Source organism: Ovis canadensis, chromosome 11 (assembly GCF_042477335.2).
Source record: "Ovis canadensis isolate MfBH-ARS-UI-01 breed Bighorn chromosome 11, ARS-UI_OviCan_v2, whole genome shotgun sequence".
Classification (NCBI taxonomy): domain Eukaryota; kingdom Metazoa; phylum Chordata; class Mammalia; order Artiodactyla; family Bovidae; genus Ovis; species Ovis canadensis.
The window spans coordinates 49,726,946-49,740,442 of NC_091255.1; the positions used below are offsets into that span (position 1 = coordinate 49,726,946).

The 13,497-nt window shown below is 41.7% G+C and overlaps 2 protein-coding genes across 11 annotated transcripts; both read right to left on the reverse strand.

Annotated features, from left to right (window-relative positions):
• Positions 1-2,461: 2,461 nt before the first annotated feature.
• LOC138414720 (keratin-associated protein 4-7-like) lies at positions 2,462-3,244 on the reverse strand. 8 transcript variants are annotated; one of them, XM_069542466.1, is made up of 3 exons: positions 3,108-3,244; positions 2,799-2,969; positions 2,462-2,711 (listed from the first exon to the last, which is right to left on the reverse strand). In XM_069542466.1, exons 1-3 carry the CDS (start codon positions 3,242-3,244, stop codon positions 2,462-2,464), a joined length of 558 nt encoding a protein of 185 aa, XP_069398567.1. The 8 variants fall into 8 exon arrangements, with proteins under 8 accessions (XP_069398567.1, XP_069398568.1, XP_069398562.1 ...); XM_069542467.1 differs by having other exon boundaries at positions 2,958-3,244; XM_069542461.1 differs by having other exon boundaries at positions 2,462-2,897; positions 2,943-3,244.
• Positions 3,245-7,671: 4,427 nt separating this feature from the next.
• On the reverse strand, positions 7,672-8,313 carry LOC138414721 (keratin-associated protein 4-7-like). 3 transcript variants are annotated; one of them, XM_069542471.1, is made up of 2 exons: positions 8,109-8,313; positions 7,672-7,892 (listed from the first exon to the last, which is right to left on the reverse strand). In XM_069542471.1, the coding sequence occupies exons 1-2, from the start codon at positions 8,311-8,313 to the stop codon at positions 7,672-7,674; spliced, it is 426 nt and encodes a 141-aa protein (XP_069398572.1). The 3 variants fall into 3 exon arrangements, with proteins under 3 accessions (XP_069398572.1, XP_069398571.1, XP_069398569.1); XM_069542470.1 differs by having other exon boundaries at positions 7,672-7,885; positions 8,003-8,313; XM_069542468.1 differs by having other exon boundaries at positions 7,672-8,313.
• Between the last annotated feature and the right edge of the window lie 5,184 nt (positions 8,314-13,497).

A 13,497-nucleotide genomic window follows, 5' to 3' on the forward strand; every position in this document is an offset into this window, starting at 1 on the left:
CATATACTGTATTAACAAAGAAACAGATGTGATAGAAAGGAGGAGAACACAAGTGTTGACTCTGGTTTTCTTCACTTGCAGACATCCCAATTTAGCTCTCTTTTGGGAGAAGTAACCACCACCACTAGTTTAATATCAATCAACAAAACATATTTGCTGAACATCTATTGTCTTTGTTTCAATTGCACCCCAAATAGATATTGAAACATAAATGTGAGTGCAAGTGGTTCACTTGGGGGGGTAAGGGGGCGGGGAGGGGGGCACGGTGGGGGTGGATTCTGGGAAGTACACATGAGGAAATGAGAAAGCAAGGCAGGAGAAAGAAAAACCCATAAGTCTGTGTTAATAATGAGGTTGCCACTGTGGGTAACTGAGGAATGATTCCGGGGACATACCTGAGGCTGGGGGCTATTCCCTACCATGATTATACGTCTAGAAAATCCCAAAGAATCACCTGAATATTCTTGTTAACAGTGAAGTTGACTGGCTCAGAACACTGATAGATTTCTTATGCACTTAGCAATATTTCTTCATAAATCTAATGGGAAATATGCATTCACAGTTCTCAGCATGAATATAAAAATATGTAAACAAATCTGTCAAATAATATACTTACCAGGTATTGGAGGAATGTATTAACATTGCCTGAAAGCCAAAAAATAATATTTGAATAAACATCAGAACAAAAAAATGTACAAATAAAGCTGGGTTTCTGAATAAAGACATGTCATACAAAAGGATTCAATAAGAATTGGTTTTGAATGGGATTGGCAAAGACAAATGATGGGCAAGTATTTTGATCATTCTTTAGTGTTATTCAAAATTTTTGAAAAAGCATGTGTGTGTATAAGCGACATAAATTCCTTAGAAAATAATAAAAGTACTTTAGATAAAATTCACAGTTCTCTCTATGGATTCATTTCCATAAATTTTCTTGGATTATGTTAAGCTTCTACTTACTATACACTAAAATATGAAAACTACACTTTAGGCAGTCTTTCCAGATCTCAGATTAACTGTTGTTAACTACAAATTGCTTTTCAGGACTGTCTGAGTTCCCTAGGAAGCAGACACAGAGGTGAAAATTAGCAAACGGTATTTATCGAGAAGTGCTCTTGGGACTAGTACTTCTAGGAGGAAAGAGAAGGGAAGTGAGCAGAAGTGGACAGCTGGAGAAATCAAGCTGGGATAGAGTTTCAGTGGACATCTAAGCGTGGCGCTGGAAAGGTCCCTTTTTTTTGTTGTTGGATGTAAAATCACAGTCACCAGCAATACCAAGGAACTGTCACCAAGTCTGTTTCACTGCTTTATACCACCTGCTGGGCACTGAAGGTAGCCCTACTATAAGTCAGAATAAACTGAATATTCTGAATAGTAGTAATAACAATAATAAACCAAATCTGCTGAAGCCCTGGCTACCAGAATAAAACAGAACTCCACTGTATACCTGTAGGAGCTTCCATGTTGGCTCAGAAGATAAAGAATCTGCCCTCAGTGCAAGAGACATGGGTTTGATCCCTGGGGCAGAAAGATCCCCTGGAGAATGGAATGGCAACCCACTCCAGCGTTCTTGCCTGCAAAATTCTGTGGACAGAGGAGCCTGCGGGGCTACAATCCACGGGGTCGCATAGAGTTAGAGCCAGTTGAGTGACTAACATTTTCACTGTGTAAGTGGACGAAAGTCTCATTGTATGTGACCCAATGTAGAAAATACATAGACTTTACTAAGCTATCTATCCACTGCCTTATAGGTGAAAAAACCTTGAAAGCTGGTGTTGTTAAAAATCATGAATTGTGTTCAATCTTTCTAAATCTTTTCTCATGTTATTATATTCACAGATGCTCTATTGCTTCAGTTTCACCCCTTTTATTAATCATTATATTAATGTATAGTTAATATGTCTATATTCTAGACATAACTAGTAGTGATCAGTGTCATTTGACCTCTCTTGAAGGTTGATAAATTTGTGCTGTTTGGCAGGTGCAGGCAAAATTCAATGACTTTGGATCGAAATGTAAACCCTTTTTAAAAAAAAGAGAGTAACAATCAGATTTAAATTTCAGTGCCAGTAGGGGGACCTTTATTTAGGTTCGTGGAAATAACAGGACATAAGAAAATCTTTACCAAAGAGTACACCAAAAAATCTTTGTTGTATTTCCATATCAGAGATAAAAATCGGTGGACCCACAAGTGATGGAGACAAATTCCTTAAGCATCATTAAGAAATGTCCTGAAGAAAAAGGGAGGAGTGTTTAGAAATTGTAATTTCCTGGGAGATTCTGAGTGATCTCATTTGTATGGGAGGGACTTTGGAGAGAAGATAGAACATGGCTCAGTATGTCTAGTATTTGTTTATGAAATTCAAGGGGCCAGTTCTCTTGAACCCTCCACATGTTAAAAAGAAGCTCTGCAACCGTGGGGAGGGAGGAAATGAGGAAGCAGTATGTTCAAAGCAGAGATTCAGCAGCAAGAGGAGGGACAGCACACAGGGCGGGGGCAGGTGGAGATGACACAGGTGGGGCGATAGCAAGTGGTGTGGCAGGAGACCCGGCCGCACACTGGGCGCAGGCAGCAGCTCGGGCGGCAGCAGCTGGAGCTATAGCAAGAGGGGCGGCAGCAGCTGGAGATACGGGGGCAGCTGGGCTGGCAGCACACAGACTGGCAGCACCGGGGCCTGCAGCTGGAGATGCAGCAGGTAGGCCTGCAGCAGCTGGAGCCACAGCTGGACCCACAGCTGGAGGGGCGGTAGCAGCTAGAGATGCAGCAGGTGGGGCGAGGGCAGGTGGGCTGGTAGCACACAGGCTGGCAGCACTGGGGCCTGCAGCTGGAGATGCAGCAGGTAGGCCTGCAGCAGCTGGAGTCACAGCTGGAGCCACAGCAGGAGGGGCGGTAGCAGCTAGAGATGCAGCAGGTGGGGCGAGGACAGGTGGGCTGGTAGCACACAGTCTGGCAGCACTGGGGCCTGCAGCTGGAGATGCAGCAGGTAGGCCTGTAGCAGCTGGAACCACAGCTGGTAACACAGCAGGAGGGGCGGGAGCAGCTAGAGATGCAGCAGGTGGGGCGAGGGCAGGTGGGCTGGCAGCAGACGGGGCGGCAGCAGCTGGACACACCACAGCTGGGGCGGTAGCAGGTGGTCCTGCAGCAGGTGGTCTGGCAGCAGCTGGGGCGGCAGCAGGTCTCCTGGCAGAGACTTCGGCCGCAGCTCTGGTCAGAGCAGACGGAGCCACAACAGGAGCTGACCATGGTGTCAGAGGGTGGAGGTTCTGGGTGAGTTTCCAGGAAAGTGAGTTTCTTGAGTCTCAGTGTCTCCTCCGCCCGCAGCCCCCTTTATACCCTGCAGAAGAGCTGCTATCATGACATCATTTCCTTGTTATTGTTTACCCTCTTAGGAAAATTGATCATTTAATTGCATAATTGTGTGTATTCAGTATTCGAAAATGGAGAAACCTTTCCTTTTCCTGGTAAGCGCCTGTGTGTCCAATTGAAAGCCCTGTCCTAGTTCTTCCCTAGTGGGTGTCACCCTTACTTCTGGTTGGTTCAATGCTTGCAAAGCATTAGTCGTATGACTCTAACACTTGTTTTTTGAATGTGATATTCTCTCCTATCACTGCTCTCTGAACTTCAGAGAGAAAAAGTTTCTTATATGACTCATGTATATTTTGTTGTCAAGGGTGAGGGGAACAAGTGCTGGCGAGGTTAAACATGAAAAGGAATTAGAAAGATGTTTGGGGGCAGGGTGTCCCACATATTATATGGATGAATGTGATCCTATGTGGGCATCTTTAATGGTGAGAAAGATAGTTAACGCTACAAGGAAGTTTCAAATTCTGTGTCTGATTTCATTCCACTGTCTCAAGCACTGCTAACAGTACTCACAGCTTTTAAATAGAAGAAACACATTTTCCCCAAGCTAGTCTCCCAGGCTAGGCAACCAGAATGGGATATTTTGATTTATCTTTTAGTTGTCAGGCTTGTACACAGGATATTTCATTACAAAAGAATTCATTATATATAAACATGTTTGGAATTATTAAGCCTTCAATAATATGGATCCAAGACACTCTGTTGGGTAGTAAGAGAACTTGACAGATAACTCCTTATTTTTTCCTGTGTATGCTTGAATGAGACACATGCATTAAAAAGAGATTGGCAATAGTTAAAAGAAGGGCTTCCCAATAGCTCAGCTGGGAAAAAATCCGCCTGCAATGTGGGAGACCTGGATTCGATTCCTGGGTTGGGAAGATCCCCTGGAGAAGCGAACAATTACCCATGCCTGTATTCTAACCAGGATAATTCCGTGCACTGTATAGTCCATGGGGTCACAAAGAGCTGGACATGACTGAGCGACTTTCATTTTCAAAAGAATGACAGTTATTTTTTTAAGTCTTTATTTTTTAATTGGAGGATAATTCCTTTACAAGGTTTTGTAGCTTTCTGCAGTACAACAATATGATTCAGCCATAAGTATATATATATCCTCTCCCTCTGATCTGCCCTCCCACTCCAATCACATCCCACCCCTCTCGGTTGTGACAGAGCATAGGACTGAGCTTCCTATGTTATTTTTAACTGAAGAACTAAAATCGACATATATAGTATGTGGAAAAGTCCCACACATCTTCAATAAAAGGTGAGGAATAATAATATTTATCATTTGGGAAATATTTACTATTCATTAGTCTAAATTCACTAGACACTGTGATGAGTTCACTGAGCATTGTGCTGAATATCTTATATTTGTTTTGAATCTTTAATGCAGCATAGAATATAGTGTGTTTTCTTATTACTTCTTTAAGCAATAGGTCAAAGAAGCATAGAAACGTTAACAGGAAAAAAAAAACGCTTCTGTAACATTAAACAGAAGTTAAGCTGTTTTAGGACAGCTGAGGAAGGGGTGAAAAATAAAGCTTGCAAGCCTTTGCTGAAGCCGCTTCATTCCATGTTTCATCTTTGTCGTTATCTCTGCAAACTTCTATTCCTCTCTCAAAACCCAGGATTCCCCTGTATGCTTCCTCCGAATGATTAACTACCCTGTACAAATACAATTTGTCCCTGCATTGTGCTCCGAATTTTGCACTCTCTGCAATGTAGACACCCTGAGGGCATGAACTATAAAATTTAATTTTGTTTCTGGGACAGAGCACATTAGTGACAAATGTTTGTCGAGTGAATGAAGGCTTTTGGATAAATTAAGGGTATGTAATGGTCCTTTAAAAAAATATGTCTGTTTTGCCTGGTGGAGAAAAGTGGGAGAAACATTCCAAACAAAAGGATCATGGTTACAGGACACCGTGGATACATATACTGTATTAACACAGAAACAGATATGATAGAAAGGAGGTGAATACATATATATTGATACTGGTTCTCTTCACTTCCAGACATCCCAATTTAGCTCTCTTTTGTGAGAATTAGCCACCATCCCTGGTTTAAAAGTATATATTGAGACAAAGATGTGAGTGCAAGTAGTTTACTTTGGGGGGCAATTCTGGGAAGTACACCTGAGGAAGTGGGAAAGCAAGGCAGGGATGAAAGAAAAACCCATACGTCTATAATAATGCGGTTACATTGTGGGTAACTGCGGAATAAATCTGGCGACATACCTGAGGCTGGGGGCTATTAGCCGCCATGATTGTATGTCTAGAAAATCCCACAGAATCAACTGAATATTATTGTCAACAGTGAAGTTGGCTGATATAGAAAACTGATGGATTTCCTACGCATTTAGCAGGATTTACTCATAAAATGTAATGGGAAAATGAATTCACAGATCTGAGCAATAAATATAAAAATATGTAAATAAATCTGTAAAATAATATACTTACCTGGTATTGGAGGAATGTATTAACATTTCTTGAAGGCCAAAAAATATTTGAGTAAACATCACAACAAAAAAATGTATAGCTAAAGCTTGTTAGTGAATAAAGACATAAATGTCATGCAAATGCATTCAGTAAGAATGTATCTATGTTTTAAAACTAGGTTTTGAATGGGATTGCCAAAGCCTAATGATAGGAAACTAAATTTTGACCACATTCTTCTGTTTATTTAAATTTTTAAAAAGCCATGTGTTTATGTATAAGTGACATAAAACTTTTAGAAAAGAATATATGTAATTTAGATAAAATTCACAGTTCTCTCTACAGATTCAGTTTCATAAGCTTTCTATGTTTATGTTTAAGCTCGTACATATTATACACTAAAAGATGAAAACTACATTTCAGGCAGTCTTTCCAGCTCTCAGATTAATTATTGTGAAATACCAGTTGCTTTGGGGGACTGTTTGAGTTCCCTAGGAAGCAGACCCAGAGATTGAAATATGCACACAGGGTTTTGATTGAGAAGTGCTCGTGAGATTAGCAGTTCTAGAAGGAAAGAGAAGGGAAGTGAGCAGAAGTGGACAGCTGGAGAAATCAATCTAGGAAAAAGTTTCAGTGGACATCTAAGCATGGCATTGGAAAGGTCCCTTTTTTCTCTTGGACATAAAATCACACGTTCCAGCAATATCTAGGAACTGTCATAAGTCTGTTTCAATCATTTATATCCCCTGCTTGACACTGAAGGTAGCCCCTCTATAAGGCAGAATAAACTGAATATTCTGAATAATAATAACAAATCAAATCTATTGAAGCTCTGGCTACAAAAATAAAACAGAACTCCACTGTGTATCTAGGGGCTTCCATTGTGGCTCAGAAGATAAAGAATCTGTCGGCAATGCAGGAGACCTGGGTTCAACCCCTGGGGCAGAAAGATCCCCTGGAGAATGGAATGGCAACCCATTCCAGTATTCTTGCCTGCAGAATTCTGTGGACAGAGGAGCCTGCTGGGCTACAATCCACGGGGTCGCATAGAGTTAGAGCCAGCTGAGTGACTAACATTTTCACTGTGTATGTGGACGAAGGACTCATGGCATGGACCCGAAGCAGAAAATATATAGACTTTACTAAACTATCTATCCACTGCTTTTATGGGTGGAAAAAACCCTGAAAGGTGGTGTTGTTAAAAATCATGAATTGCGTTCATTCTTTCCAAAACGTTCCTCCTGTCATTATATTCATAGATGCTTTATCACTACAGTTTCACCCTTTTGCCCCAGAAAGACTAGAACATGATTATTTATCTATTTTCTAAACATAACTAATAGTGATCAGTGTTATTTGACCTCTCTTGAAGGTTGATTAATTTGTGCTGTTTGGCAGTACAGGCAAAATACAATTACTTTGGAATGAAATGTAAATACTTAAAAAAGAGAGTAACAATCAAATTCAATTTCAGTGTCACTAGGAGGACGTTTATTTAGGTTCTTGGAAATAACAAGACATAACAAAATCTTTAACAAAGAGTACACCAAAAAATCTTAATTGGATTTCCATGTCAGAGAGAGAAAAATCGGTGGCCCCACAAGTGATGGAGACAATTCCTAAAGCATGAAGAACGTATGTCCTAAAAAATAGGGAAGAGTGTTGGGAGAACGTAATTTTCTTGAACATTCTGAGTGGTCTCATTTAGAAGGGAGGGATTTGGACAGAAGTTGAATATGGGCTCAGTATGCCTGATGTTTGCTTATGAAATTCAAGGGACCAGTTCTCTAGAACCCTCCACATTTTAAAAAGAGCTCTGCAATTGTGGGGAGGGAGGAAATGAGGAAGCAGTATGTTCAAAGCAGAGATTCAGCAGCAAGAGGAGGGACAGCACACGGGGCGGGGGCAGGTGGAGATGACACAGGTGGGGCGATAGCAAGTGGTGTGGCAGGAGACCCGGCCACACACTGGGCGCAGGCAGCAGCTCGGGCGGCAGCAGCTGGAGCCACAGCAAGAGGGGCGGCAGCAGCTGGAGATGCGGGGGCAGCTGGGCTGGCAGCACACAGACTGGCAACACCGGGGCCTGCAGCCCCTGGAGATGCAGCCGGTAGGCCTGTAGCAGCTGGAGCCACAGCTGGACCCACAGCTGGAGGGGCGGTAGCAGCTAGAGATGTAGCAGGTAGGGGGAGGGCAGGTGGGCTGGCAGCACACAGGCTTGCAGCACTGGGGCCTACAGCTGGAGATGCAGCTGGTAGGCCTGTAGCAGCTGGAACCACAGCTGGAAACACAGCAGGAGGGGCGGTAGCAGCTAGAGATGCAGCAGGTGGGGCGAGGGCAGGTGGGCTGGCAGCAGACGGGGCGGCAGCAGCTGGACACACCACAGCTGGGGCGGTAGCAGGTGGTCCTGCAGCAGGTGGTCTGGCAGCAGCTGGGGCGGTAGCAGGTCTCCTGGCAGAGACTTCGGCCGCAGCTCTGGTCAGAGCAGACGGAGCCACAACAGGAGCTGACCATGGTGTCAGAGGGTGGAGGTTCTGGGTGAGTTTCTAGGAAAGTGAGTTTCTTGAGTCTGAGACTCTTCTTGGCCCGCGGTCCCTTTATACCCTGCTGAAGAGCTGCTATCATGACATCATTATTTCCTTGTTATTGTTTAACCCCCTAGGAATATTGACATTTAATTGCATAATTGTGTGTTTCTCATGCAGTAGTCCAAAATGGAGAAAACAATACCTTTCCTTTTCCTGGTAAGTGCCTGTGTGTCCAATTGAAAGCCCTGTCCCAGTTCTTCCTTTGGGTATCACCTTTTCTACTGATTGGTTCAATGTCTCACAAAGCTTTTATCATCTGAATCTAGCATCTTTTTTTTTTTTGAATGTGATATTCTCTTTTATCACTGCTCTCTGAACTTCAGAGAGAAAAGTTTCTTATACAGCTCATGCATATTTTGTTGTCGAGGGTGAGGGGAACAAGTGCTGGTCAGGTGAAACACTGGAAAGGAATTAGAAAGAAAAGATGTTTGGGGAGGGTGTCCCACAAATAATATGGATGAATGTGATCCTAAGTGGGCGTTTTGGATGGTCAGGAAGATAGGTAGACTACAAGGAATTTTCAACTTCTGTGTCTGATTTCACACCACTGTCTCAAGCACTTAACAATACTCATAGCTTTTAAATAGAAGAAACACATTTTTGCTGTATGTCTCCCAGGCTAGGCAATCAGAATGGGTTGTTTTGATTTATCTTTTAGTTGTCAGACACGTACACAGGTATTTCATTACAGAAGCATTCGTTAATTACAAACATGTTTGGCATTATTAAGCCTTCAAAAATATGGATCCAAGAATTCTGTTGGGTATAAGAGAACTTGACTCCTCATCTTTTTCCTGTAGATGCTCGTATGAGACACGTATAAGAAACAGTTTGGCAATAGTTAAACTAAGGTCTTCCCTGATAGCTCAGCTGGGAAAGAATCTGCCTGCAACGTGGGAGACCTGGGTTCAAACCCTGGGTTGGGAAGATCCCCAGGAGAAGGGAAAGGCCCCTCATTCCAGTATTCTGACCTGGAGAACTCCATGGACTGTATCGTCCATTGGGTCGCAAAAAGCTGGACTCAACTGAGTGACTTTCATTTTCAAAAGAATGGCAGTTATTTAAGTCTTTATTTTTTAAATGGAGGATAATTCCTTTACAAGATTGAGTAGGTTTCTGCAGTACAACAATGTGATTCAGCCATAAGTATATATATATATATGTCCTCTCCATCTGAGCTGCCCTCAAACACCAATCCTATCTCACCCCCTAGGTTGTCATAGAGCACCAGACTGAGTTTCCTATGCTGTTTTTAAATGAAGAACTAAAATCAACATATATAGTATGTGGATAAGTTTAATACATCTTCAATAAAAGGTGAGGAATAATGATACTTATCCTTTGTAGAGTATTTACTGTGGATTATGCTAATTTTACCAGGCATTGTGCTGAGTTCACTGAGCATTGTGCTGAATATCTTATCTTTGTTTTGAATCTTACTACAGCATATAGTATAGTGTGTATTCTTACTCCTTCTTTAAGAAATAGTCTAAGGAAGCATAGAAACATTAAGAGGAGCAGAAAAAAAATCTGTAAGATTAAACAGCAGTTAAGGCAATAGCACCCCACTCCAGTATTCCTGCCTGGCAAATCCCATGGACGTAGGAGCCTGGTAGGCTGCAGTCCATGGGATTGCTGAGGGCCGGACACGACTTCACTTTCGCTTTTCAGTTTCATGCATTGGAGAAGGAAATGGCAACCCACTCCAGTGTTCTTGCCTGGAGAATCCCAGGGATGGAGGAGCCTGGTGGGCTGCCTTCTCTGGGATCGCAGAGCAGCAGCAGCAGCAGCAAGCTGTTTTAGGACAGCTGAGGAAGAGGTGGAAATAGAGCTTGTAAGCCTTTGCTGAAGCCATTTCATCTTCCTGGGATGTTTCATCTTTATCATTATCATTATCTTTGCAAACTACTATTTGTCTGTCAATACAGAGAAATACTCTTCCCTATTTTTTTAGGACATATGTTTTTCATGCTTTAGGAATTGTCTCCATCACTTGTGGGGCCACCGATTTTATCTCTCTGACATGGAAATCCAATTAAGATATTTGGGTGTACTCTTTGTACAGCAAATTCAGGTTTCCCTGAATGCTTCCTCCCAATGACTAACTACCCTGTACAAATACAATTTGTCCCTGCATTGTGCTCCAAATTTTGCTCTCTCTGCTGTCCTACAGTTACCTTCTATCATTCCACTATGGCAATGCAGACCACCCTGAGGGCATGAACTATAAAATTTAATTGTGTTACTGGGATAGAGCCCATTAGTGACAAATGTTTATCGAGCAAATGAAGGCTTTTGTATGACTTATGGGTAGGTAATGGAACTTTAAAAATTATTCCTCATTTGCCTGGCAGTGAAAAGTGGGAGAAGCATTCCAAACAAAGGGATCATGGTTACATTTGAGGAAAACCATATTTGTTTATGTGGCAAACAGCGTGTCACCAGATAAAACGCACTAGTGGAAGTTCAAATTTGATCCATAAAATGGAACTTACTTATAGGACACCATGGATACATACGCTGTATTAACACAGAAACTGATATGATAGAAAGGAGGTGAATACAAATGCTGAAACTAGTTCTCTTCACTTCCAGACATCCCAGTTTAGCTCTCTTTTTTGAGAAGTAACCACCACCACTGGTTTACTATCAATCAAAAAAAAAAATATTTGCTGAACATCTGTTTCCTGTTTCAGTTGCACTCAAAATAGATACTGAAGCATAAATGTGAGTGCAAGTAATTCACTTGGGGGGTGGGCTTGGGGATTCTGGGAAGTACACATGAGGAAATGAGAAAGCCAGGCAGGAATGAAAGAAAAACCCTTAAGTCAGGGTTAATAATGCGGTTACCACTGTGGGTAACTGAGGAATGAATCTGGGGACATACCTGAGGCTGGGGGCTATTTACCGCCATGATTACATGTCTAGAAAATCCCAAAGAATCTTATTATCTGAGTTATCTGATCCGAATATTTATTCAGATAACATTATCTGAATATTATTGTTAACAGTGAAGTTGACTGGCTTAGAACACTGATAGATTTTTTATGCACTTAGCAATATTTCTTCATAAAATCTAATCTGAAAAATGTATTCACAATTCTCAACAATAAATATAAAATATATATTAACAAATCTGTCAAATAATATACTTACCAAGTATTGGAGGAATGTATCAACATCGCCTGAAGGCAAAACAATAATATTTGAATAAATTTCAGAAAAAAATGTACAACTAAACCTGGGTTTGTGAATAAAGATATAGATGTTATACAAATATGTTCAATAAGAATGTATCTCCATTTGTAAAAATTGGTTTTGAATGGGATTGGCAAAGACTAAATGATGGGCAACTCATTTTGATCACATTCTTTGTGTTATTCATTTTCTTTTAAAAAAGCATGTGTCTGTGTATAAGTGACATAAAATCCTTAGAAAAGAATAAATGTACTTTAGATAAAATTCACAGTCCTCTCTACAGATTTATTTCCATAAGTTGTCTCAGAGTATGATTAAGCTTCTACTTACTATACACCTAAAGATGAAAACTACATTTCAGTCAGTCTTCCCAGGTCTCAAATTAACTATAGTGGATTACAAATTGCTTTTGGGGACTGTTTGAGTTTCCTAGGAAGCAGACCTCGGTATGAAAATTAGCAAAAGGATATTTATCAAGAAGTGTATTTGGGATTAGTACTTCTAGGAGGAAAGGGAAGGGAAGTGAGCAAAAGTGGACAGCTGGGGAAATTAAGCTGGGATAGAGTTTCAGTGGACATCTAAGCATGGCACTGGAAAGGTCCTTTTTACTGTTCGACATAAACTCACAGTCACCAGGAATACCTAGAAACTGTCACCAGGTCCGTTTCATTCATTTATATCACCTGCCTGGCACTGAAGGTAGCCCCACTATGTTGCTGCTGCTGCTAAGTCGCTTCAGTCACATCCGACTCTGTGTGACCCCATAGACGGCAGCCCCCTAGGCTCCTCCGTCCCTGGGATTCTCCAGGCAAGAATACTGGAGTGGGTTGCCATTTCCTTCTCCAGTGCATGAAAGTGAAAAGTGAAAGTGAAGTCCCTCAAGTCGTGCCCAACTCTTAGCGACCCCATGGATCACAGCCTACCAGGCTCCTCCATCCATGGGGTTTTCCAGGCAAGAGTACTGGAGTGGGTTGCCATTGCCTTCTCCCACTATAAGGCAGAATAAACTGAATATTCTGAATAATAATAATAATAAACCAAACCTACTGAAGCTCTGGCTACCAGAATAAAGCAAAACTCCACTGTATACTTGTAGGGGCTTCCATGGTGGCTCAGAAGATTAAGAATCTGCCCGCAGTGCAAGAGACCTGGGTTCAATTCCTGGGGCAGAACGATCCCCTGGAGAACGGAATGGCAACCCACTCCAGTACTCTTGCCTGCAGAATTCCGTGGACAGAGCAGCCTGGTGGGCTACAATCCACGGAGTTGCATAGAGTTGGACACGGCTGAGTGACTAACATTTTCACTGTGTATGTGGACGAAGGACTCATTGCATGTGACCCGAAGTAGAAAATGCATAGACTTAACTCAACTATCTATGCGATGCTTTTATAGGTGAAAAAACCCTGGAAGCTGGTGTTGTTAAAAATGATGCATTGTGTTCAATCTTTCCAAATCTTTCCTCCTGTTAATATATTCAGAGATGCTCTATCACTTCAGTTTCACCCCTTTCCCCCATAAAGACTAGAGAATGATTGATATACCTATTTCCTTGACATTACTAGGCAGTGGTCAACGTCACTTGACCTCCTCTTGAAGGCTGATTATTTGTGCTGTTTGGCAGGTGCAGGCAAAATTCAATTACTTTGGATCAATATGTAAATCCTTTAAAAAACGAGAGAAAGTAACAATCAGATTCAATTTTCAGTACCAGTAGGAAGATGTTTATTTAGGTTCATGGAAATAACAAGATATAACTAAATCTTTACCAAAGAGTACAGCAAAAAAATCTTAATTGGATTTCCATATCAGAGAGATAAAAATCAAGTGGCCATACCAGTAATGGAGACAAATTCCTTAAGTATGAAAAAGAGATGTCCTGAAGAAAGAGGGAAGAGTGTTGGGAGAATGT